The sequence below is a fragment of the Coffea arabica genome, chromosome 4c (assembly GCF_036785885.1).
Source record: "Coffea arabica cultivar ET-39 chromosome 4c, Coffea Arabica ET-39 HiFi, whole genome shotgun sequence".
Taxonomy (NCBI): Eukaryota; Viridiplantae; Streptophyta; class Magnoliopsida; order Gentianales; family Rubiaceae; genus Coffea; species Coffea arabica.
The window spans coordinates 3,803,628-3,828,862 of NC_092316.1; the positions used below are offsets into that span (position 1 = coordinate 3,803,628).

The following is a 25,235-nucleotide window of genomic DNA, read 5'->3' on the forward strand; positions in this document are numbered from 1 at the left end:
TAAATATTTAAAAATAAAAGGGAGAAGGGGGGCATTGGGGGAAAACAGCAGCTTAAAATTTTGCTCCTTATTCCCCCATTTCTGACAAAAAACCAAATTGAAAATGGTCTTCTTTATGAAGGAATGTTGGACCAGAAGTCGTGATTACAACACAGTAGCCAAAACACGTCTTAACAGTGGTGACGTCGACTCGATCAAATCCAGAACAAACCTTCGCCCGCCCCTCTGCTCTTCGTCCCGAATTCTCCATCAAAATCCGAGCCTCCATAGCCCAATCCCACTAATTTCAAAACCCTAAAATAAAACCATGAGCAGCTCCATTCATCTCTCCTCCATCAACTCAATTAGTTTTCGCCATTCTAACCGTCAAGTTTTGTCCCCATTAGCCTGCCTTAACGTGGACGTCCGAGAACCAGATTCTGGCTCATCCAAGCCGCCAGCTTTAAGACAAAATGCTCAAAGGGCTAAAGAGACTATAGAGGAGGAGAAAAGGGTTTTGGTGGGGACCTATGCTAGAGCACCTGTTGTGTTCTCCAGCGGCAAAGGTTGTAAATTGTATGACGTTGAAGGTCGAGAGTATTTGGATTTGAGCTCTGGGATTGCCGTTAATGCACTTGGCCATGGTGATCCTGATTGGCTGCGGGCGCTTACTGAGCAAGCTAACACCCTTACCCATGTCAGCAATATATATTACTCAGTTCCACAGGTGAAGTTTTCTTCTTCTTCTTTTTTTTTTTTTTTTTAAACTTTTTAAGCTTCTACTTATGTTTATGATGTGACTTTATTAAGAAGTGGTGTTTCATAAGCAAATGAAATTCTACTTGAAAAATGGATTCTCTTAATTAGAAGTGATTGATATGGCAATTTTTTTTCCCTGTGATTTTGAAGGTCTTTTAATTTGATTTGGAATGTGTTGGAGGTTTAAAATTGATGTGGATTGTGGGAGAGGAAAAAGAAAGTAGTAGAACGTAGTATGTTGGAAATTAAGAGCATGTGCTTCAATTAGTTTAGTTGTAAGTGTTCTAGGACTTCCTGGAGTAGTGAATTTGATTGTTTGGCGAACCCTGGAAGGTAAGATGGTAATGGTTGTTCGGTTCAATCTTGAAACTAAAACTCGCTTGTGTTCGACATTTCTCTCTCGCTTTTGTTATGTGCAAAAACAAATGTTACTGAACCTATTGAAAATTTTCAGGTTGAACTTGCCAAGCGTTTGGTTGCTAGCTCATTTGCTGATCGTGTTTTCTTTACGAACTCTGGCACGGAAGCAAATGAAGCTGCAATAAAATTTGCAAGGAAATTTCAGAGATCTTTGCACCCGAGCGAAGAACAGCCACCTGTGGAGTTCATAGCCTTCAGCAACTGCTTCCATGGAAGGACTATGGGAGCTCTTGCTTTAACAAGCAAGGAACATTATCGAATTCCTTTTGAACCACTGATGCCTGGAGTCAGCTTTTTGGAATATGGTGATACCCAAGCAGCAACAAAGCTGATAAGTAGTGGCAAGATTGCAGCTGTTTTTGTAGAACCTATCCAGGGTGAAGGTGGTATATACAGTGCCACAAAGGAGTTTTTAAAGGCATTGCGTACAGCCTGTGACAGTGCTGGGGCTCTTCTTGTTTTTGATGAGGTAATTAGTGTCTCAGGAAATTATAGCTTTTCTTTTATTATTATTAAAACATGCATTTGGGCACAAGCAACATTGAATACTAAGTGAGATACAAGAGCCATTTTTTGGCGAGAAGCAGGGGCAAGAGATTAGAAAGTCCAAATTTCACAGTGTGTCTTAATAGTGTGCATAGGTGCAATTCAGATATCCCATCCTGTAGCTAACTCTGGGTGGTTATTTCACGTTTATCTTTTTGCTTTTATATGTCTTGGATTTTCATTAAAGGAGTTACTTGACAATTGTTGATGCTTAGATTATGGGAAGCCTATGAAACAGTCAAAAATTGGGATTTAAGATATGGAAAAATGGTGTGATAGTATGTTTCCTGTGTTCAATTTAGATAAGAAGCTCTCCTGCTTGTTAATTTATTGAACTCCTCCATCTGATGTGGTTCCTAGTGCAAATTCTCAATTACTACAATTGGATACTTATCCCTAACCCATTACACGGTAAATTAATTCTGAAAAGTTTGAAAGATACGGCCACTAAACATCAGTGCTGAATGTACTCATTTGATTACTTCTTGGTGTAAAGAGTGACACCTAGTGCTTTCGCTCTCTTCCAGGTTCAATGCGGCCTAGGAAGGGCTGGTTATCTTTGGGCTCATGAAGCTTATGGCATATATCCAGATATGATGACTCTTGCCAAACCCCTTGCTGGCGGTCTACCAATTGGGGCTGTGCTAACATCTGAAAGAGTTGCTGGGAGCATTAATTTTGGAGATCATGGTAGCACTTTTGCTGGCAATCCTCTTGTCTGCAGTGCTGCAATTGCTGTGCTGGATAAAATCTCAAAACCTGGGTTTTTGGCCAGTGTCTCCAAGAAAGGCAAATATTTTAAAGAGTGGTTAGTTAAGAAATTAGGGGGAAATGCACATGTGAAAGAGGTACGGGGCTTAGGGCTTATCATCGGCATAGAGCTGGACGTATCAGCCTCACCACTTGTTGATGCATGTCGACAATCTGGTCTTCTCATACTCACTGCAGGGAAAGGCAATGTCGTTAGGCTTGTCCCTCCATTAGTTATATCAGAGCAAGAACTAGACACTGCTGCCGAAGTCTTGCTCGATTGTCTGCCAGCTCTTGATGGAATTGAATTGAAGTAGCTAGAAACTGATGAGAGCTTTAAGTTATTTGTTAGATGCTGGCTTGTGTATGGCTAATGGAGCCCTGTCGGTGTGGTAATATACGCTTGCCACTGTCTTGTATCAGTTGCCTGTAGTGGTTGTGAAATCCAAATATGTCGCGATGCTGTAGTTAGGACTTGGGCTTGGCCCCTCCACTCCATTAGTTATACTCATTTCCTGCCCACCACTTCCTTATCACACCTAATCTGATAACAGTACAAATTGAAACAAAAAAGAAAAAGGCAAATTGGAGGGCAAAATGGGGGAGCCAAATCCAAGTGTAGACCAAAATCCTCTTGTATTGCGCAAAACCTCAGAAAACACATTTTGCACCATGAAATACATGAATACGGACGCGTGATTCACAGCGTAAATTGGAATAAACGCTGGGCATTAACCAAACAGTGCCTACCCGTTTCTTGATCCGTTCTGGGAAAGGTGCAGAAACCACATCTCCCAGATCAATCGATATCTCTGATGCTGATCTTGCCATCTGGTCCCTTGTAACATATATTTACACCAAAAACAAAAAATAAAAAAGCTCTGAGCATGACTCCACAATACATCTTTGCTTCGGGCAACTCCTCAACACCAACAGGTGTGGTAACAATGGAGAAACCATCAAAATCTAGAATCATCAGTTCATCGGAAAGTGTGGGAAAGCAATATAGGTTACCTTCACATGATGCAACAGGAAAGCCGAAGGACGTATGCTCAATCGTCACAGTCTTCGTCAAAAGCTTGCTCAGTCCAGTTGTTGTCACCTGGCCTGCAAAATCTTAGACATGCCTCGTGTCCTCGAGTGAATGCCACCCATAACTATGCAACTTGGATCGTTTGCCGACTGCGACAAGTTGCAGTTGTATTTCATGGATAATCCTGCCCAGGGTGGCAGTTGATGTTTCCATTGAAAACAATCGTTCGAGTCATTATTCTCCATGTCTAACATCAGCAACCAGCCGTGACTGCATGGAAATGTATACTTGTAGGAATAGCTCTATTGTAACAAAAAGATTTCTGGATAAACTGAAGAATGTTCGAGGGCATGCAATTCGGAATCAGAGTCAAAATAAAAATTGTTATGTATCAAGAGATGAATTGTTATTAGGCCCGTCAATAGGACCTAATAAGCCAAGCTTTCACAAGCTCGAACTCAACTCATTTAATTTATATTATTTTCGGGTTTCGAATTAATAAATGTGAAACTCATACTCAGCTTACATAATATTCCGGGTTGTGAGCCTTATTCAGGTTTAGCCCAATCTCACTTATTACTCCTTAATTTTCTTAATATAATTACTATAACTATTAAGTTATAAAACTAATTTAACATTTACAAAATTACAGTATTAAAACTAAACATTAACAAATAATAGTTCTTAAAAAGTATATAAACCAAAAAATTTTCAACAATATTTATATTTAATTCGTTCAAAATACATGAAAAATAATAATAAAACATGCGGTTATATGTCAGTACATCTTTAAAAGTTGGAACTTTTTTATAACCTTTTGATTTGAATCCAAACATGCTTGATGATTTGTGTTTATAGACCAAAAAAAAAAAAATCAACCAATATTATGCCAATAAAAAAATTTACTCAACTAATAAGAAAAGTTAGAAATTCAGTTATGCATTACAAATATTGACTCTCCAAAAAACTCATAGAAGAGTCTTCAGATGTATATTTGTATTTTGTAATTTATATATATTTAGTATTTAGTAATACTATATTTGGATATATAATTATATATAATATCAAAATATAAATATTATATATATATAGGTAATTAAAGGGTCGGGCCTATATCGAGTTTGAGCCTAATAAGATCCAAACTCGGCTCATATTTAATTCGGACCTAATTTTTAGGTTCAAACTCAGACCAGCTCACTAAAAAGTCGGGTTTATCGGACTTTTTATTAGGCCAAACGAGCCGAGTTCGGGCTAACCCAGCCCCATTGACAGTCCTAGTTGTTATGTATAAAGAGATGATATATGAACATCTCTTGATACATACAATATTAAGTTTGTTAATTTGAGAAAAAAATTTGTATGTATCAAGAGATCTTATACACATTCAATACAACATATAGAAAATTAATTTGCCAAGTATGCGCTCTTAGGAAGTCCACTTTCCATAGGGATGGCAATAGGGATGGGTGCTTGCGGGTGCCCGCCCCGTGAGGGAGTAATGGGGCGGGGGTGGGGGTGAGGACGGGGGGAATTTTTCTCCCTCCTTTTTAAATGGGGCGGGGGCGAGGATATTCCTTTCCTTGTCTCCCGCTTCAATTTATTAATATAAATAAATGTTATATATTATATAAATAAATAATAATAAATTTAGAATATTTGGCAACTAAATATAACTTTTATCTCATTTCTATCCAAATTCCTAGTTGATATTTAGTACAAGTATGTTACGCATTTGATGAGTATTCCCAAATGTTATCGATTCAATCCAATTGAGTTTCTTTTTTTTTTTTTTTTGGTGTTTTATGTCAACACTTTTCTTGTTTCATTTTTCTTTTTTCATTTTTTTTCAACTCCAAATTTTATTTTATTTTTTGAATTTAGGTTTGATATATTGAATAAAGCCTTCTAGAAAAAAAATCAAATCATCACTCGCGGATACTTGCAGGGGAAATGGGGCAAGACGGGGCGGGGCAGGGGCAGGGGCTAGGAGGAAGAAGGCGGGGGATGGGGATGGGGAAGTTTTTTGGCAACCGGGTAGGGATCCCCCGTCCCGTTGTCATCCCTAGCTTTCTAGCCTAATTTGTACTAAAACTGTAAATTGTTTTGGTTAATTAACCAAACCTTTTAGAACTTTTACTTTAAGCACATGGAATAAATAAGCATTGAGTTTCTGGTGGTCAGAGTAATGAGATAATGGAAGCTACTAACACAATTGTTTGCGTTGGTTAATCCTAAAACAAATGAACTCAGGATCCACCCTCCAAAAAAAAAAAAGAAAAAGAAAATCTCATCTATGGGCCATGTAATTGGGCTGAATGTTAAGGGCAAAACTGTATTGGCAGATGGGACATTTTCATGAATGGCCTTCATAGTCACGTTCCAAAGAATTATCCCCACATATAAAAGGATTAAACGAGGTTTACATCGCACTATTCCAAATTGATGATAAATTCGACACTCCTCCCAGCATTGACCATGAAATTAGTTGGTCGAAGCGAAGGGTCTTGACTCTTGAACTTGGGTCTTAACCAGGATGTCCGGTAAATAGAAGTGAAATAAAGGATTTCAGATTATTCACCGTTTGCGCAGCTCAAGAATTATTACTATTAATTTCCCGTTTGACCTCTAAACATCTTCTCTTTTTTTACCTTAATCAACACCGATGCGGCAATACATCAATAATTAATACCAGAAAAAAAATTGAAGGAAAAGTGATGTGGGCACAAATTAAAGAACATTTAAAAAAGTGCAGCATCAAATAATCCCAAAAGTCCGGTTTTTGGGATTAAATTTAGGATTAGGTTTAATTAACTAATTTCAAAAATTTTTAAAAAAAAAAAAAAAAACCCAAAAGAGACCTACAAGAAAATCGAAAAACAAAAACATTAGGCAAGCTTGCAATTCCCCATGAATAATGAACCCTGAGCTTGGCAAAAATTGAGTCCCACTGACGCATAATAACATAACATGCGCGTACAACCGAACTTTTTACAGATCTCATAAAGAGATCATAATGGGCATACGTTCATTATTGTCTCTTCTGCCTTTCTTTTGGGTTTCTTGAGTTTCTAATATCTTTCTCAAATTCCAAAGCTGCAAGGAGGATTGGGGCTCTGGGAAACAAAACCATGGTCCAGCTCTCGGTCCAATTAGTGTCTTTTACTGCGCAGAACACTAAAATCTTCTCGATTGCATGCTCCAACACTGCAACCCTTCTTGGTCTTGGAGAACTCTTTAGTTTCATCTTTTTTGAGAAAAATCATTTGGGTGCGTGATCAGAGAGCGTGCTGTGGAAGACATAGACAGACATTCTCTTCTTTCTGTTCCCAGCGAATGTTTCTTTAAATTATCATATACTACCGTATGATGAAGATAAGATGAGCCACCTCCCCTTCTTCCTTAAAGGGTTTGCCTTAAAACGGCCAACAATAAAAAGTCTAAAGCAGGTGAACTCACAATATCTAATTTGCCAGTATCAACGTTCGTTAGGGCCCTTTGTGAAAAATTATCAACATACTAGTGTATTATTGATTGTTGGATAATATGAAAGATTACCCTTCACTAATTGGGACACGGACCATTTACGACTTCATCATCAGCAATTGGAGATGCATTAATTTACTCTAACAAAAAAAAAAAAAGTGTGCAGGAGCGGATTATAATTAAGATTGCTGCAGTTTCATCATCATTGCAAAGAAGCTTAAGTGGAGAAGTGGAGACTTCACGTATGGCAAAAGAGAATGTCGTATCATGAATAAATGTCTCGTAAGAGATGGAGTGGCCAGAATGAGAAATTACTTCCGTGAAATAAGCCGATTTTGGCTGTGAAAAGAGGGAGTTAGAAAGATTGACAACGAAATGCAGCCAGGCAGCAGCAAGACCCCATCCCTCCCCCCCCCCCCCCCCCCCCCCCAATTATTTTATTACTGCGCTTCCGACTGTAGTCAGGGGGGATGCTTACGTTACGACAAGAACTTGTACTTGAAAAACTTTGATGACCAATTTATTAGCATACTCAAATCTCAGGTATTAATTTGATCATTTGTCAAAGGGCTTTTGTTGATAGGTCCCATTTAACTTGACACGCTAATAATTAATATTTTGTCTTACCTTTATACATTTTCCTTGTTTCGCTTTATTTTTAAGTCTATCGTTAGACATCTAAGGGACAGGCCAACCATCTGTGATCAACATGCCAGGAAGTTATTGATCAAATGAGAAAGTGAGGACTTCTCCATGCCAGCAAGTGTTTTTCACGAGTCAGATGCTGCTAAAACCCAAACCTACCACAACTGATTCGAGAATTCTTTAATCTCAATCTTTTGCATGTTGCAGGGGATTTGATCCAACTAGAATTGCGTGGAACTAAGAACAACTGACGTTATGAAATAATTAATGCCACCAAGAGAAGCTGCTGTGATCTTTGAAAAATTCGTATCCCCAAATATTTCACATGGAACCATCAAATGCGATTCGATTAGAAGTTAAACCCTATCATCATCCCTGCAAAGACAAATGACCCTCCAAGCCAAATCCAACAGCAAAAGGTCTGCACCCCACCAAAAAGATTACAATTTACAAGGCCATCATCGACACTGTTAAACCCATATTTTGCCTCACCCAAACCAAATAGCCAGACCACGCAAAGCCCTCGAAGACTGATGTGATCAAAACCATTCATGTGTCTCAGGCACGCAAATGATCGGATCGAACGGAGCCTTATCCCACTTCATCAGGGTCCTCAAGCTTCCATATTGGTTCTTGAATGGCACCATACGGTTACAGAAATGCACTTCCGCAACACCCAATTTCTTCCGCGGTTAAAGCGGTGCGCAATCATGGCAATCAAAGCCATGCAGTCAAACAATCTTTTCGGCTTGACGCCACTGTGACGCTTTTTGCCACTACAAGTCACGTAATCCATCGGCTACTTGATTTTCTGACCTCCTAAAATCCCCACCCCCTTCTCTTCTTCATATTAATTCTTGCGCTCACTTGACACCCACAACTCTTCATCTAAAGACTTCTATGTCCCTCACCGGCCAGCCGCAGCTGCCTAGTCCGCCCCTTCATGTGTAAAATTCATGCACCTAGCAGCCTGTTTTGATGTCTAAAGACATCGATCCATGTACTCAATCAGCCAAAAATCAGGGATAAAACCGATCATTTGCTTAACGAATTGGTCTAAGAAATTTTGTTAATTATGTAATAACTTGATGATTTATAGCAACATTTTTGCACATGCAAATATGCAAAGAAAGAAAAGTACAATTTTTTTTTTGTTGTGTCATGCAATAACTATATAGTATTTCAATCGTATGCCCATAATATTTGTACAAACACCCCCCCCCCCCCAAAAAAAACTTTTTTTTTTATTGTGTGTGGTTGTTTTCTCAAGACGTAGCTTGGGCTGAGATCTTCCGCTCCTATAAGCCCTAAAATATTCCAGAGGGGTAAATGGTAAATAGACTAGAGTATATCCCCTCTGCCAAGGACGGACGAGTACAGGGCAAAATAAAGAAAATAAATACACTTGACAGATGGTGGTCTTATCGAATTGGACAGGAATATCTAAAATCTTCAACAAAATCTAAAAGTTTTTGATGATCATCGATGCTTAAATAATTAAATTATTCATTCCCGCTGGGTATAAATTGTGGAACTGCGAGTTTCATTAGTATCATTAAAGTTCTGTCTTTCCAACTTTTTCTCAAATGTCGAGATACGCTTATGGCTGCTCATCAGAACCTGAGCCTACAACAATGAACATAAACAATCCCTACCTCAATCCAAGCGCCCCTTACGTTCCTAAACTGCAACTGTTTGAAACAACTGATGAAAAACTGCTTCCTCAAATCTGTGCTCAATATAATGGCCATGCGGGACCTTTGCTCTCATTTTCTCCATTTTCAAGCTCAATTTTTGTTGAACCACAAAGCCAAACTCGACTCTCAAATGAGATATCTTGGCCTTCTCCTTCAGTTGCGGATGATTGGGATGTTAAACCTGATAACAAACCGCCAGTTCTTGAAGGAATTGCAGCGGTTGTTGGAGAGCATGTTCTTTATGGGAATAGCAACATTAACAAATACCCTGCATGCAATGGAAGCTCTGACGGATCAGAGAAGTTGTTCAGGCCTGGGGTTGAGAAGGGAAGACTTGGAGGAGGAGTTGGTGGAGTGCAAAAGAACTATAGAGGTGTAAGGAAGAGGCCCTGGGGAAGGTGGTCAGCTGAGATACGTGACCGTATAGGGCGGTGCCGCCACTGGCTGGGAACCTTTGATACTGCTGAGGAGGCTGCTCGTGCCTATGATGCTGCTGCTAGGAAGCTGAGAGGTTCAAAAGCTAGGACCAATTTTCAAATTCCACCTGTTTTACCTTTGCCCTCACCAACCTCCTCGTCTTCATCTTCTGAAGTCAAGAAAACATGGGCAAATCATGCTAGGCGGAAGATGAACAAGAGTCAGAAGTGTGCTGTTGTGACTTCCGTTGCTCATCTTTTCAGCTGTAATCCGGCTAATGAAGCTAAAGGGAGTGCGAACTTGGAGCTGGACTTGAAATTGGGTGACAGTTTTAGTAACAAAACTAGGGCTTCTTCCATGGTTGTTTAGCTTTATGGTTTGGCAGTACTACTATATTAGTACTAGTATCAGTAGTACCACAGTAGATTACTGTGAGAGCCTTTTTCCGTTACTGTTTCTGAACTTACTGATAGTGCTGTTAGCTCATGCATGCAGATTCTGATGGCTTCTACTAAGTCTAGTTCTCGTAGATGGTACAAGTTTTTTGTTGTGTGTACTGCGCAGGATGAAATCTACGCGGTATGAAGAGTATTGGGGTATTGAACTCAAGTGTGGCTTAGTTGTGCTATTTCACAGATTCCAGCTTAGTTTCTTCCAACAAACAACCCTTCCCAATTTCTGATTTTACATATTATTGCTCAAAAAGACAAAAAAACCAAAAAAAAAAAAAGTCACGTTAATTCGGTCCAAATATTTCTTAATTAAGCATTGGTATTTTGCTAATTTTCGATCGATTGAAGGTTCATATGTGAACGCTTACACACACCTTGTAATAACTAACCCTTCAAGTCAGATAGAAGCAAAACTTCAAATTTTATTCTGTATACTGTGTAATCTTAGCCAAGTATAGTGTACCTATGCTTGGTTCTCCTCCCCATTCGCAGGGAACTCTACCTGGGAATATGGAGCTCCTCGAACCATGTATTAGTGTAGCGGTTAACTGCCCGGGGCCGACTTCTCACCCCGGCATTTCATGCAGCTTCCCGTCCGGTCATGGTATAAAATGAGGAGGTATTGCTCAAGTGTTGAGTACTGGCCGCTGGGCTACAGATTCCAAATCACCACTGTTTAATACCGGAAATGGGTGTTAGGGCCAACTCTACTCTTTTCTAGCTGCTGCAGCTGACTAGCAGTACAATGACTTTTTTAAGGGTACGGAATAAGCCCAGGAAAGGCATAAAAGTAGTAAGTCCTGGGGTAGGAGTAAAAGCGATTAGTGATGGTTGGGTTTGGGACTTGGGAAGGACGTACTGCTTGGATGACGAATTGACGAGTGTGACAATTTCAAAATGGGATAATTTCAGAAGCCTCCCTGACGTTTGTAATAATTTCAGAGAACTAGCTTCAAGTTTATTAAATTACACCTAACTCCCTTGCTTTCAATATTTATATAACAATATAGGCTCAAAAGGTTATATTTTTTCTTAAAAAATCCTAAACGACCTTTTTTGTATAAAAATAAAACGGAAATTATTTTGCAAATTACGTTTTTCCATATCTTAACCAAATTCACTATACTAACAAACTAACTTAACAAATAGTCTAATGTCAAATTCTAAACTCAAGTAATTTTATCATCATAGTCATAAAATTGATTCTCCCAAAGCATGCATTTAGTTATGAAGATTCATTCCATCCTTCAAAAATATTCTTATCATATGGTTTTGTGGAATGATCAAACTCAAAATCAACCGCTCTTGTATTTGCATAATTTTTAACATAGGATGACATGATTTGATTCCATATAAGTGGCTCAACTCCTACTACACAAGCCACGTTATGGTTTTGAAGAAAATCCTTAGAGGAGATTTAAGCATGGATTGGATTAACTAAACCGTGTGTTTGGACAGGAGATTATTTGTCCAAATATATTTGCTTACATCACCATTACAATTTTCAATACACATTTTTATCTTCCCAATTACCTTTTTATCTCACATACATCACATCACAAAAAGTGCTACAGTAAAAATAATCTCAAATAATTTACAATCCAAACCCATATTAAGTTTAACAGAAGGAAAGGCATCATTATGACTATAGAGATTTTCAAGAAATTCATTTTGCCAAGAATCAAAATTCTATTTACAACGAATCACACCCCAAATTTCAAATCTATTGTCCATACCTTCTCAAAACAAAATAATCTAACCTACCATCAAATCTCTAAACATATTAACGTCTTAAATACAAGGAACAAATTCTATCTCCATAGCGAAACCACAACTAATAATTGTCAAGCATAAAAAGAAATATAAATGTACTTATTAACATATTAGAAAAATTTTTGGATGGATGATAGACATATTAGCAAATTTACCGATTTCAATCTCTCTTCCTTTTTTGGCCAATGATTGCATTATTATTGTGCACCTCTTCATCTCCTTTTAGTTTGACCATGAAATCGAATTTTACTTCAACCATTAAATCTAATCTCTCAGTTAAATTTGTGATTTGACAATTTCAAAGAGAGGAAATGAAGAATAAGAATATATAGTATAATTTGAGGAATCACTTGTGGTGTGATTGGCTGCTATTATAAGTAATGGCCGGTGGTAATTTGAGAACGAATTATAGAAGGAAGGGATTAATTGATGAGAACAAAATGACAGTAAGTAGGATATAATTTGTAAATAGGATAGTCGACGAGGTCAAATTTCTTTTTCTTTTCTTTTTTAATTTCATTTCATTATACTATAAATTACTTATTAAGTAAAGGTCATTATAGTCATATTATTGTGACAAGGGAGGTCATTGTAATTTGTAAAAGTTGAGAGGAGCCGAGTGAAATTGTCATAAACCTCAGGGGAGGTTTGTGAAATTATGCCTTTCAAAATACACATTATTGATGGCAACTAGGACGAGAGTTTCGGGGAAGTAAAGGCACAAGGGATTGTAAAAATAAAAATAAAAATAAACTAATTAAGATACTACCATACTATTCCTTCAGTGGGGGAGTAAACGTGGACGTTGAGCGCTGAGGACGCCATTGAACTTACTTATTGTGAAGCACACAGAGCTAGCCATAGCTGTTGCTAATCGACGGGAGGGGGGAATACGAAAGGGCATGGTGGGCTAAAATGTCACATTTAAGTGATTTATTTTAAAAAATTCAAGCGAGTGTGTTGTGCATCCGTTTGATCTGGTGATGGTTCAATCCCTTCCGGATTATTTCTAGATCTCCTTAGGTCCGTCCCCTCCCTTTAGTGTAGAATTGATTAAATTATACAATAATTGTCGTCTGCGAAAAAAAAAAAAAAAAAATAGGAAGGGGCATGAATACTGTACAGTTCAGTGACAACTGACAACCGTTACCCTTGAATACTGTAACACTTGCTGAATAATCTGTTATTCTACGTAAATTTTTTTTTTTGTAAGTGGGAGGAGAGGGTTGGATTGAATAATAAAGTGGAAGAAATTGTGAGTAAAAAGTATTGATGACAGAAATAAAACAAGCGTATGCAATCAGATAGCAGACCTTCAATTTACATCAGTAATTCCTTGTTAAAGTACACACTAACCACTACCGGCTAAAGCTAAGTTCCATCTCCGTTTCCCAGTTCAACTTTGTCCGTGGGAGGGATTCTTCTCCAGCTAGCAATTACATCCTGAGCTACAGCAAGCACATCTGCAACAGTATCCACAGCAACAACAGGCCTGTGTTGAGAGATCGCCTGATTTCTCACTTTCCATGTATAGCCGGTACACCGTTGTAGCAAACACCAGCCTCCTGACTCGATCGGGAAAGAGTTAGAGCTACAATGTTCACACAGCCACCTTATTTGTGCTCTTCTCATTCCACATCCACTGCATATGCTCCTTATTATTTATTAAACACCACCATCTCTTCAATTTCACCCAAACTCCTCCAGACGTTGGGTGATTGAATATCATCACACTTTCACTATGAAGTTGTATAAATAATTAACAATAAGAAGTAACAATTTGTACAAACATTATCATATCGTTCAGGAACAGTTGCATTCTTGCTCTTTGTGGATAGAATGGGGGGAATGCCATTTGATGCACGGATGGAAAGGCAGGCAGACTGTAGTTTACTGTTCATACAGCCCATGTCAGTACTATTGAAAACTGGAGGGAAGGGGGAGCAAATCGTCCGTGTCTAATTACAGCAACTGGCGTCATCCGCGCCAATTTTGACATTAGAGACTGCGACTGTGCGCCCCTCGTAGCAAATCTTCAATGATGTCAAATGATCCATGCTGAGTGTATAAACCAACCCAGATATTTGGCTCTAAAATGTTTTATCTGTTTATATGCTACGGAATCATACTTACAAACACCCCTTACTAGTTTCCCAAGCTCCACTTCCGATTTCATTCATTTCGCCAAGAAAGAGAGAGAACAAAAGAACTGACGACGAAGTCGTCTAAAAATGCCAGTAATCGATAACAGAAAGGAGTACACGTGTGGTTGTCTTTTTTCTTTTCCTTTTCAGCACGCTAAAAAATGGAAGTGGAGCTGAAGAAGTTAAAAGGCCTACACAGTTTTGCTATTGGCGATTAAACATTTGGGTTTTATCATTTATGCAGCGTTTGACGAAATTTGCTGCGCCCAAAAGCCTAACCACCCCAAACAAGACATCGAGAACATCTGCACTCTTGCTTAATTAATGACGCCCTTAAAGCCCTGATCCCAACTAATGACGGACAAGCTCAGCATTTTCTCAGTAAGATCGTGGACCGGACGAAAAGCCCACTTTTCTCCGTTGGCTTGTGCTCTCTAAATCTTTGCTGGACTATCTAAAGCAGACACACCGCCTTTCCTTGCCTCCTCATTGAAAACAGGTCACACTTAATGACGGATAAAGCAATTACTCAAAACAAATGTTCATTCATTACACTCTAAACACACACTTCCGCCGATTAAAAGTCGGTGCTTTTACTCGAACGTTACCATCCCCCCTCCAGCTGTATATTATTCCCCACTTCTCGGACTCGAATAGACAGTTTCGGGTCAAGAACAGCATTTTTCAAGCAAAGCATAAAAAACCGAAGATTCAAGCGGCTGGAGCAATTAGAAGAGCATAAAGCAAGCCAACCATGAGAAAAAGAGGAGAATTCATTGACGTTAAATTTTTTCTTTAGATAGTAGGATACCTAACTTATATTTTTTCTATGAGAAATAGTTACATCTTATGTATGTATATTTCCTTTCAAGAAGGAAATAGAAGGAATGAGGGCTGACCCCAAAGAATTGAACATTTTGAAACCTGCGAGGAAAGAATACAGCTGCCGCAGCTAAACAGTTAGGATCTCTACCCTACACCTCAACGAATACTAAGATCCTAACTAACCCCCAGTACCTTCAAATTGCAGAACACTTCCCTTCTGTTCGGAAAGTGGTCGAGGTAAATTTGGTCCGTAATTACGGTTAAAATACATCAGCCTACAACAAAGTTAGCACTTATTAGCCTAGATGTTGCTCTTCATATTTATCCCGCTTCCTCCAAGAAAAGTTATTCGTGTACTCCCGTTCCTTCTAGCATACCCCACACAAGGCGTCGGAGCTGGAATTATCCTCAAAAGGAATGTTTAGATCAGGAAGCACAAATTTACTAGCTGTGAGTTCCTTGTTCCCTTCACAACAAGATACTTCAGCAGATGGTTGCACTGGTCCTTCCTCTTCATTTCTTGCAATTATTGCAGGTAAGAGTGCCGAAACAGGGTCCACACAAGCCATCTTCTGAACATGTTGATCCAAAATTGCCTCATCAGACTTGACTGTCGGACCACTTTCAACTACTGGAGGCGCTTGCAACTCAAGCTGCAGAAAAAGAGGAGGGGAACTGTCACCTATGGGCAATAATTATGGAGGACAACATAAACAGTCTTTTGCAAGTAGATTATCCCTAGTACAGTGTACTCCAGAGGCACGATGCTTGAGAAGCAATTCCTGCACCAATTAATAGACAGCAGAATTTTGAACCTCCAATTCCACCGTAAAAAAATCTCTTAAACTAACAGCCAATTGTATGACCAGACTCAAGTAACATGTTTCCATCACCAACTTTAGCTGTTTTACACTCTTCTAATTTACACGTACCTTTTTGTTGTTATATAAAAGACCTATAGATCTCGAACATGTACGGACAGATTAAGAATGTCGCAATTATTAAGCCAGTAATATTTCAAAATGTGTTCATATTACATCCAAACGTGACTCACTGCTAACAATGACAAATCAAGCTACTTTTCTAGGCAGACGAATCGACTAAAGTTTATGAAGACCACTCAAAATGGTAAATTAACAAACTTCCTTACATAAGGCACATCATTTACAGGGAACAGTCAGCATCGTGCTAAAATACCTTTATTCTCTTGAAGTTTTCATTTCTAGCTCTCTCCTTCTCCAAATTGAGACGTATAGTTGCCAATTCCTTCAAATTTAGACAAATAATCAATCAGCGCCGTAAGCAAAATAGAAAAGAAAATAATCATTTGAAAGTACAGGAGTTACCCTCTTCAACTGCCTTCTTTCCTTTTGCAACATGTCTTCCTCCTCTTTGAGCTCTGCTAAAGTCTGCAAATCAAGAAGGAAATTGAATTACCAAGCCTAGTTGAAACCAATAACAAGCCAATTATACAAGGCTCTGCGTATGAAGTGTCTCATTATTTCCTGTTGACTATAACAAGATGATCTCTTCAATGGCTTAAAATGCAAAAAAATCTCCACTAATCTGTCTGTGTGAACACAAGAGAAGAGATGAGTACTGATTTTCCTAAACCAACCTCCCAATTCATAATTATACCTGCCATCTCTTTCAAGGGAAGCTAGGACAGCAAACAGTGAAAAGACCAAATTCTACATTATTGTTTAACACATGCTGGATAGCTTACAGATACAAAACCCTGATCAAATTTGGTAGATGATAGGGGAAAGAATTAGTTGTAGGTATTAACACGTGATTGTGATGCCAAATGGCCATTTCCTCATAGTCTAGAACAGCTTTCAAACAAGTTAATGAAAAGGATATGACAAATCAAATTTCTCCCAGACTCCACATAGTTCACAGGGCAACATTTACAGCAGTACAGTTCAAGAAAAACAAGAATGCAACCTTTGGGAAGGATGTATCCATTGGGAAAGATGTATCCATTGAATAATTCGCTAAATCTAGGGGACATTCTAAAAATGACAAAAAAAATCCAGTACAGATTGTGCTGCTTTCTGAATGCAAGCTGCTTGAGGTGAAAAACTTACTACTCTTTTTTATGCTTGGTCCAAGTAAAGATGCCTATGCTGCAGGACCGATATGATCATGCGGGAATCAGAATTATTACCTTCTTCTTTCTTGACCTCTTGTTGGTGGCATTTTCACTCGTTCCTATAACCTGAAAGCAAAAAGATTATGATTTCAAGTTAACCATTAAAGATGAGTTGAGGAAATCGATTATTGAAGACTGGGCAACAAGCAATTTCATAAATCCAAAATTTTGTCTTCACCAAATCCACTAAAAATCACCAAGTAAATTACTTTTGCATTCATGAAATCAGATCTGCCTTTTGACAAAAGAATCTATTCAGTAAAGCATGTTGCAGTATCAAACTACTAGAGCTGAATGCAGCAAAGCATAGAGTTTCATCCCTCAACGCACACGAGTAGAATCCATAGGTGAAAAATAGAAGTGCATGTAAACAGAATTGCACATGCAACCACGGGCACACGGTCAAAACTCTGCTTGGCACTGACTCAATACACGAATGGTAAGGGGACCCGAAACTTCCTGGCTGCTTAGACCACGAAACTCTCGGGGAGGAAAAACCATGACCGTTAATAACTAGCTTTCCACAATCAGCCCATGCACGACAGACTTATAAAAGTCGTAACGATATACTTTGGCTTGAGAGTGGGAATAAATGCAGGCAGGGAATTTGTAATGTAAACTCATTTGGTAAAACAAGTCAGCAGAGGAGGGCACTATAGTTTCGTTGAAAAAGTGGTCCCCTCGATGACTCAACCAAAAAGCCAAATGTAAACCATACGCTTTACTTTTCAGCTCTCGCTCGCTTTGCACCTCTTTTTGTCCTCGGTTTACAAATCCCCCACCATGTTCTAGTATTAAGACACTAATTTGACCTAAATCCTTTTGGATCAACAATATAAAACATAAAAATCTTTTTTTTCAAAAAAAAAAAAAAAAAAACCAAGTTAATAAAAAAGACTAAAGAAACTCGGTGACAACAACATATATGCAGAGTCTTAATCACCACCTTTATTCTTCCTTCTACAGAAGAATCAAGAAAGAGCTGATCTTTCCTACTTTTGACTGCGTCAAGAGGATAGCCCAGACACAGGGTACCGTCATACAAATCGTACCTATATGTAAGTTAATTCTCCATTAAGAGTCTTTCTATACAAGTTAGGCTGAAGCGATAATTTGCCGAGCAGTGAAAAGTCTATTAGCAACTAGTATCGGTGCCCGTTTGATTGGAACCCTCCAAAACAAACAACAGAATCCAAAAGATAAATACACGTACAGTTGTGCCTTGTGCGTGCCTCGGAACGTTCGCAAATTTTGTGTACATTTGGCGTGAGATATGGAGTCAATATCACGACAAACAGATCCGAGTGGATACTTCTTATTATTAGGTGAGGCTGCGAACTAGAGAGAGAGAATTAATAATCGGCTACCTGCCACGTAAGCCCAAGCGGCACCTTCGTACCAATAACACCATGCCACTCAGGAAACTGGTCCCACCTAACTGGTGAGCATATTTGTCCAAAATTGTGCTTACCGCATAGGATCCCGCCCACCTCAGAGTACCAAATTGATTTTTTAAATATTAATTTTTTTATTTATAACCACTAACAACACTACACCAAACTGAACGCAGACCTATCTTGCCATGAAAGCACGCCACCGATTAAACAGGTCCCAGTACCAAGACCCCAGGCCCAGCAGCCCATCTCCAGCAATGAATATATGCTGTTTGACCAGAATACCCCTTCAAGAGATGCTGGTGGACACTAGTCGCAGTATGCAGCTGGCGAGAGAGGTTTGACTACGTGGGCTTTTTCTCTTTCCCCTTTTTTTTTTTTTTTGCCCGGGGGGGGGGGGGGGGGGTGTTGGGTGGGATTGGTTTGTTGGAGGATTTTACCAAATCCATTGGCTCAAAGGAAGTGCCAGCTCCGACAAGGACTTGGGGACGGTTTCTCGGTCCATTCGTGAATGACCACAAAAGGCTGGATACGTTTACGGAAGGACCAGATTACCCTTATCCAGAAGGGCAATTTCGTCATTCGGGAAAGTCCATAAAAAGTACTACCATGACACGAAGACGCATAATAATGGGGCTTCGGCTGGTGAGCGGAAAGGTGGTGAGAAGAAAACGTGATGAGTCATTCGATCTACTACTCTTCCTGTCCCCAGTCCCCAGTCCCCAGTCATCCCTTCTGACCCATATGCGTTCAATGAAAGTCACCACCACTTTTTCTTCTTTTTAAACTACTCCCCCAAGAAAAAACACAAAAAAAAATTTACAAAATGAAAATAAAAATAGAACCACCCTATTGACCTTTTTCCTTTAAAAAAAAACTAGTAGTATATACTAATAACGAGAAAATATTCTTCGGAAATATAAAATAATTATGGGCCAGGCAGCGACCGGGTCCGAGTCCGAGTCCGACCCCGACCATCGGAGAGTTTCGAATCTGGTACAAGGGAAGTTTATTTTTTCTTCCCCCATGCAAAGGCGGAGGAGCTTGTAGTGTTGTCAGTTTCAAAACTGAAAAAACGGTGACAGGTGAGATTGGAGCACGCCTCAACCCTGGACACGTATCCGTTAATACCACACTTTCCCCAGGGCGTTCAGGTCATTTCGTGCCAACGAATCGAATGACACGAAAAGCTAATGCAAATGAAGGCCAAAAAAATTACTAGTACTACAGAAGTTTCCTGAAAACAGAAGAAAACTAATTAATAAGCCACGCATCGGCGACCGCGACAACCCCACCACATCCGCCGGCTTATCCGTCGGCGGCGTGGCGTTGAACTCAGGCGAGACTTGTTGCGAAAAAAAAAAAAGAAGAGATGGGGATGCTGTGAGATTGGATAAACGGACCTTAGATCTTGAGATGCCGGAGCGTTTAGAGGGGCGAACTAACGGATAAGGACGGCTGGACTCCTCCTCGGGACCGCCATCGACGGAGCAGCCGCCACTTCCGCATCCACCGCCCACACAGCCACCACTGAGAGAGGTGGCGCCGCTCCATGAGAGAGGCGTGGTAGGACTAGCCCTGGGAGCCTGGTTCTTCGCCTGAACTACCACAGCTTTAGAGCGCCTCTGCCGGACGCTCCACTCGAGCGATAAAGCCGGCTTTGCTGGCAAGGGCGGCGGGGAGGGCTGCGGCTGCTTGACTTGCTTTAGCATAACCAGCAGCTCAGCAACCGCCGTGTCATCCACCGTCGCCACTTTGACCCACTCTTCGTCGCTCATCTTCGTTTCTTATTCGGTCTGGCCTTTTTCTTTTTTCTGGACTATTACCGTCCGTTTTTGGGGACAGAGAAAGAGACAGAGAGAGAGAGAAGGGGAGATGGAAATGGAATGAGGAAAAAGTGCGGAAGAGGGCAGGGAGAAGAGGAGAAGAGAGAATGGTGGTGGCAAAGAAAATCTGAATGGGAGTTTAATAGTAGTAGTGTAATAAAAATAACTGCTCAGCAGCATGACATGAGTTATATATATTTGTATGTGCGAATTTGTACATATTTGTGTGCGTGCGCGTGGGAGTGTGAGTGTGTGCGGTGAAGATGCCAACTTGTCAATTCACACCCCCTTCCTCCTTGTGTTGTTGTTCTGTTGGGGTGCGTGTCTGACCGTAGTGGAATTGGATGGATTTTGGTACTTTTTCTTTCCTTTTCTTTTTGATTTTTTTCCTCCCTTTCTCTTTTACTATTAAAAATTATTCTTAATGATGATCACCTACTTTTCGAAATGAACATCCCTTATGCAACAAGGAATTTGCCAAACTTTTGGGCTCTGCTCATAAAATGAAAAATAATAATGGATTAGCAGCTCTTTTCATCTGATCAATTATTCTTTGATGGTTTGATAAGTTTTGACTTCCCACGACTGAAAAGATTAGAGCCAAACTTCTCTCTATAAATAGTATGCTTATCAAATTAACTAAAACGACTGAATAAAAGACACACAATTTAAATATTTATCAAAAAAAAAGATACTATAATAATTTTTTTTAAACATTTCTTTAAAACTCGCATCACTACTATTTGGTAGTAAGGGCCCACTAGTCAGACGTGGCAAATGCGAGAGGTGGAGAGAACGCGCTGCAGAGAGGGTGTGGGACAGAGAACTCCATGAGGCGCATGGAATGGAGATGTTGTGTGTGTTGTTGGTTGGGTCAGGGTGCTGGGTTTAATCCGTGGAGGGGGGGACCTACAGAGGCTGGTTGATGAATAAATGACGCCGCATGTGAAACGCTGTACCACAATACTACCATACAGTTCAATTTGAAGCAAAAACTGGAATCAGGTCTGGGGGATTGGATCGGGCATGCGTTATAGAGGCGAATTTTAACTGCTGCCTTCTGATTTTATGATTGATGCCATTTATCGTATGACGAAGAATTTCCCTTCGTGGATGATGTTGAAAAGATTTGGTGCATTAACTTTCAACTATTGTCCTTCGACGAAAAAAAAAAGAAAGAACTATCAACCACTACTGCAATCAAGGAGAACAACAACGGTCTTGAGGAAGAAAGGATTGCATGCCAATCAATTCACCTCATACGCAGGTTTACCCCGTTAAAGCTCCAATTTGAACACCAATATGAGCCCAAGAATACATGAAATATCCATTTTCTTCCTTACTCTAAAGAAACAACATATTAATTCATGTTACTTAAGTTCGATTCAGTTTGGTTACGATAGGTTGGATTGATCGATTAAGCTAAAATAATAAATGAGTCCAGATCGAGTACGAGCTGGGCTATTTTAACTCGACTTGTCTCGTTTACACCCTTTATTATTGAGAGTGTTGTATTGAGGTTTAGGAGTTAATAATATCATCCATTTACAATTAAAAAGGGGGAAAAAAAAGGTATTGATTAAGATTTGAAGAAAGTTGGCTCTAAAGATGATTGGGTTGGAGACTAACAACTTTTTTATTACAAGTTCTAAGCCTGACAGGCGAAGGAGTAATAGATCAGGGACACACAACTCCGTTATCATTTTTTCGTTAAACCTGTGACGGCATTGAAATTTTTTTTTTAGTATTCGACTAGTTAGTATTTACAGATACTAAAATTTGTTCCAAGGTATGCTAGATTTGTCGTAGACTCTACATACCATACGAGAAGCATTTTGACGGTGCATCAGTAAATCGATGAGCCATTAATATACCACACTAGAATCTTTGATGCATAACTTGAGAGAAAACAAATTTTACCGTTGCGTTTTCCTGATCTCACAAGTGTGCTTGGACTGTAAATTATTTGAGATATTTTTACTGTAACACTTTTTGTGATGTGATGTATGTGAGATAAAAAGATAATTGAAAAGATAAAAAGGTGTATTGAAAATTATAATGGTGATGTAAGTAAATATATTCGAGCAAATAATCTCCTGTCCAAACACACTGAAACCTTGTTTGGATTGTTATTTTCTGTCGAAAAATTGCATCGTTTTGCCGTGATCACATTTGCCTATTACCTTTTTTTCTCACATACATTAAATCGCTACAGTAATTTTTTCATAAAAAATCATGAAAAATGCAATCCAAACGGGGCAAAGCGGATTAGATATTGCAAGAAGAAAGAGTGAACCAAAATTGATATAGTAAAAGTCAACAACTAATGCTCATAAATTAGGTAGTGCGATTGCTGGATCGCAGTTGATGGCTCTGTCCCTTGATTACGCCCGGTTGTGGTGATTCAACAGGAAGCGGCAGCCCACATCTCATCGCACGAACTTATGCTAGCACATCGGGTGTGGCTTTTTCAAGCATTGGCACAACTTTACTAAAATATGTAAATCCAATGCCATGCTAGTTGTCAAATTTGCAGCCCAATCATGTTCGTCGATGTTTATTTGTTTATGTAGCGTGAATATTCATGCATTCGTCCTTTTCCCTTTAAAAGTAGGGGGAAAAAATTAAAAGAACTGATTCAAAGTAGTAGGGGGGAAAAATAGAAAGAGTGACGCGCAGAAAAGTTATGCTTGAGAACACATGGAGCCAATACAGGATTTGGGTGTCTAATTCCATAAGGCGAGCATCCATTTCTTCAAGGTGCAGCTCACTTGGAATAGAAAGTAAATATAGAACAAATATTTATTAATGTACGTATAGTTGTATGAGCCTCGTATAAAATCTCACCAGATTCGTAATAAAAGATTCATCTACTTCTCCTTTCACAACCTTGATAAATTTTCTCTAGATTTTCGTTAAGTTGAAATAAAAAATGAACAATGTTTGTGAGTTCCAGTGTGTAGTGAAAAAAGTTTTTTCTTTTAAAAAACTTATCGGCTTGGCTTGTGTACTGAGAGCAAATTAGAATAGACGAAGGAGAATACCAATACAAATTGAGTCTCTTTCTTTGTTTAAGTAAAGTGGTGCGAATTATTTTAAATTTGGATTTACAAACATATAATCAAAGTATGCGCTGCTATTTTGGATTTTGTCGATAGTAGTGAGGGCAATTTTATTTAAGTGTCGGGGCGAGCTTAAAAATTTTATATAAAGATATGGAGATTTTGGTGGGGCAATTCTCCAATACTCAAATTTTATAGAAGGGTAGTATGGGCCAATTATCTGCCTGTTCTTAGAAGTGCAAACGAGTCGAGTTGAGTCTAATTTGACCTAATTAAGTCGAGCATCAATTTAGTTTTATGAATTTCAAGCTCAAGCTCTCAATGTAAAGCTCGATCTCAAGTTCAACTCAAATTAGAGTCGAGTTCAAGCTTAAAAAAATAAAAAATAATTATTTTATTTAAAAAATAAATAAAATAATATTTTTTTTAATAAATAATAAAATATTAAAAATATATATATAATTTTACTATTAAAATCAAATATAAGTGGACTCGCAAGTTAACGAGCTGAGCATCTTTGAATTCAATTTCAACTTGATCAACTCAAACTCGACTTAAATTCGATGTTAATCAAACTCGAATCAAGTTCGGACTCGAACTATTCACAAGCGTTTGCACCCTCAGCTGTCCCTGCCATATTTCCACGAGTACATCCTGAGGCCACACTCAGATTATGGTTCTCGATAGACAAATAAACCCAAGAAATGAAAATGAACCTTTTGGCATGCAGACTTAAGATTGGAATGCAGCAGAGAAGCTCGCCATGTATACATAAACAAGACAAGGGGACCACTGCCACCCGAATTTTACCAAAAAGAAGCCACTATTGCCTTTGTCATTGGAGCGTGGCATGTAACTCAGGGTCTCTTTCAAATTTTCAAAAACGCAGAAAAATTTACTGTCAAGTCAATAATCAAGATTTTTTTTTTCTTCTATATTGTGTCCTAAAGTTACTGGATAAACAGATAAAATAGATATGCACCCACTTTAAAATTCAAAAAATATTATACTGTACCCCCTTGGATCGTGTAAATTTTAATTTTTGCATATGTCTAGGCACCTGTCCTACCCCCTTATAGAAGAGCCCATTACCACATTTCAACTAGCTGTAGATAACAAGTCCAATGCTCAGAAACAATTAATTGTTTCATTCATAAGTAAATCAATAATATAATTAATGTTTCTGGAAAACAATATAGACTGGATTCACAAACCACTCATCAAGGGGACGGGATGGATTGGGAAGAGGCTTTTTTTTTTTTTTTTTTTCTCACAAATGATCAAGAACACACGCACACAGTTAGATTAACACCCGGAGAGTCATCAAAAAACGGTCCGAAACAAACAATCTAAGAAGGACCTACAAAACAATCGGATTCAGCCAATTGATGATAGAATCGATCACCTGTGGACGTTAAACTCACGGACTAATGTCCCACGATCTTTCGATGTGGGATTGGGAGAAGGCTTGAAACGTGGAATACATAATAATGAGGAGTGCCAAATTAATAAAAGGGTCGGCTCGTTTGCTTGCAGCGTAAAAGATCAAAGATAAAAACATCAAACCCTAAGACTTTCGGCGATTAGTGGACGCACATCTGTCTCTACTGTTGACTTTTGGCCGCAGAATTATGTACTTTGACACTTTTAAGTTTTAACATTCAAACTCCGGTATATGTTGCAGCCTGTTCATGTTATCTTGCGAATGGAAATGAGTCTAAACAAATCAAATATATTAATATTTAAATTTATTTAATTATTTTTAAATTTAGCTTATTTATTTATTGAATCGAGATTGAATGTATTTTTTTAATCAAAATTATCAACTATTTTTGAATTTGATTTGACTAGTTAACGAGTTAAATTTGAATGAAA

At 38.8% G+C, this 25,235-nt stretch overlaps 3 protein-coding genes across 4 annotated transcripts; 2 read left to right on the forward strand and 1 right to left on the reverse strand.

Annotated features, from left to right (window-relative positions):
• Positions 1-96: 96 nt before the first annotated feature.
• LOC113738675 (acetylornithine aminotransferase, mitochondrial-like) lies at positions 97-2,930 on the forward strand. Its single transcript, XM_072045522.1, has 3 exons — positions 97-706; positions 1,193-1,627; positions 2,232-2,930. Exons 1-3 carry the CDS (start codon positions 308-310, stop codon positions 2,769-2,771), a joined length of 1,374 nt encoding a protein of 457 aa, XP_071901623.1. The 5' UTR covers positions 97-307; the 3' UTR covers positions 2,772-2,930.
• A 6,271-nt stretch (positions 2,931-9,201) lies between these two features.
• On the forward strand, positions 9,202-10,796 carry LOC140005030 (uncharacterized). The gene is made up of 3 exons (XM_072045099.1): positions 9,202-10,089; positions 10,225-10,308; positions 10,674-10,796. Exons 1-3 carry the CDS (start codon positions 9,202-9,204, stop codon positions 10,794-10,796), a joined length of 1,095 nt encoding a protein of 364 aa, XP_071901200.1.
• A 4,057-nt stretch (positions 10,797-14,853) lies between these two features.
• LOC140005141 (uncharacterized) lies at positions 14,854-20,395 on the reverse strand. Of its 2 annotated transcripts, none has more exons than XM_072045523.1 (5): positions 19,876-20,395; positions 17,094-17,144; positions 16,270-16,332; positions 16,121-16,189; positions 14,854-15,576 (listed from the first exon to the last, which is right to left on the reverse strand). In XM_072045523.1, exons 1-5 carry the CDS (start codon positions 20,248-20,250, stop codon positions 15,292-15,294), a joined length of 843 nt encoding a protein of 280 aa, XP_071901624.1. In that variant the 5' UTR covers positions 20,251-20,395; the 3' UTR covers positions 14,854-15,291. The 2 variants fall into 2 exon arrangements, with proteins under 2 accessions (XP_071901624.1, XP_071901625.1); XM_072045524.1 differs by having other exon boundaries at positions 15,166-15,705.
• Positions 20,396-25,235: the final 4,840 nt, after the last annotated feature.

Coding starts and splice junctions, on each gene's coding strand:
- LOC113738675 (XM_072045522.1), top strand. CDS start 308: ATGAGCAGCTCCATTCATCTCTCCTCCATCAACTCAATTAGTTTTCGC. Junction 707..1,192: donor TATATTACTCAGTTCCACAG/GTGAAGTTTTCT, acceptor GAAAATTTTCAG/GTTGAACTTGCCAAGCGTTT. Junction 1,628..2,231: donor CTCTTCTTGTTTTTGATGAG/GTAATTAGTGTC, acceptor GCTCTCTTCCAG/GTTCAATGCGGCCTAGGAAG.
- LOC140005030 (XM_072045099.1), top strand. CDS start 9,202: ATGTCGAGATACGCTTATGGCTGCTCATCAGAACCTGAGCCTACAACA. Junction 10,090..10,224: donor AAACTAGGGCTTCTTCCATG/GTTGTTTAGCTT, acceptor TCATGCATGCAG/ATTCTGATGGCTTCTACTAA. Junction 10,309..10,673: donor CGCAGGATGAAATCTACGCG/GTATGAAGAGTA, acceptor CCCCATTCGCAG/GGAACTCTACCTGGGAATAT.
- LOC140005141 (XM_072045523.1), bottom strand. CDS start 20,250: ATGAGCGACGAAGAGTGGGTCAAAGTGGCGACGGTGGATGACACGGCG. Junction 16,333..17,093: donor AGAGGTCAAGAAAGAAGAAG/GTAATAATTCTG, acceptor CTTGATTTGCAG/ACTTTAGCAGAGCTCAAAGA. Junction 16,190..16,269: donor AAAGAAGGCAGTTGAAGAGG/GTAACTCCTGTA, acceptor CTAAATTTGAAG/GAATTGGCAACTATACGTCT.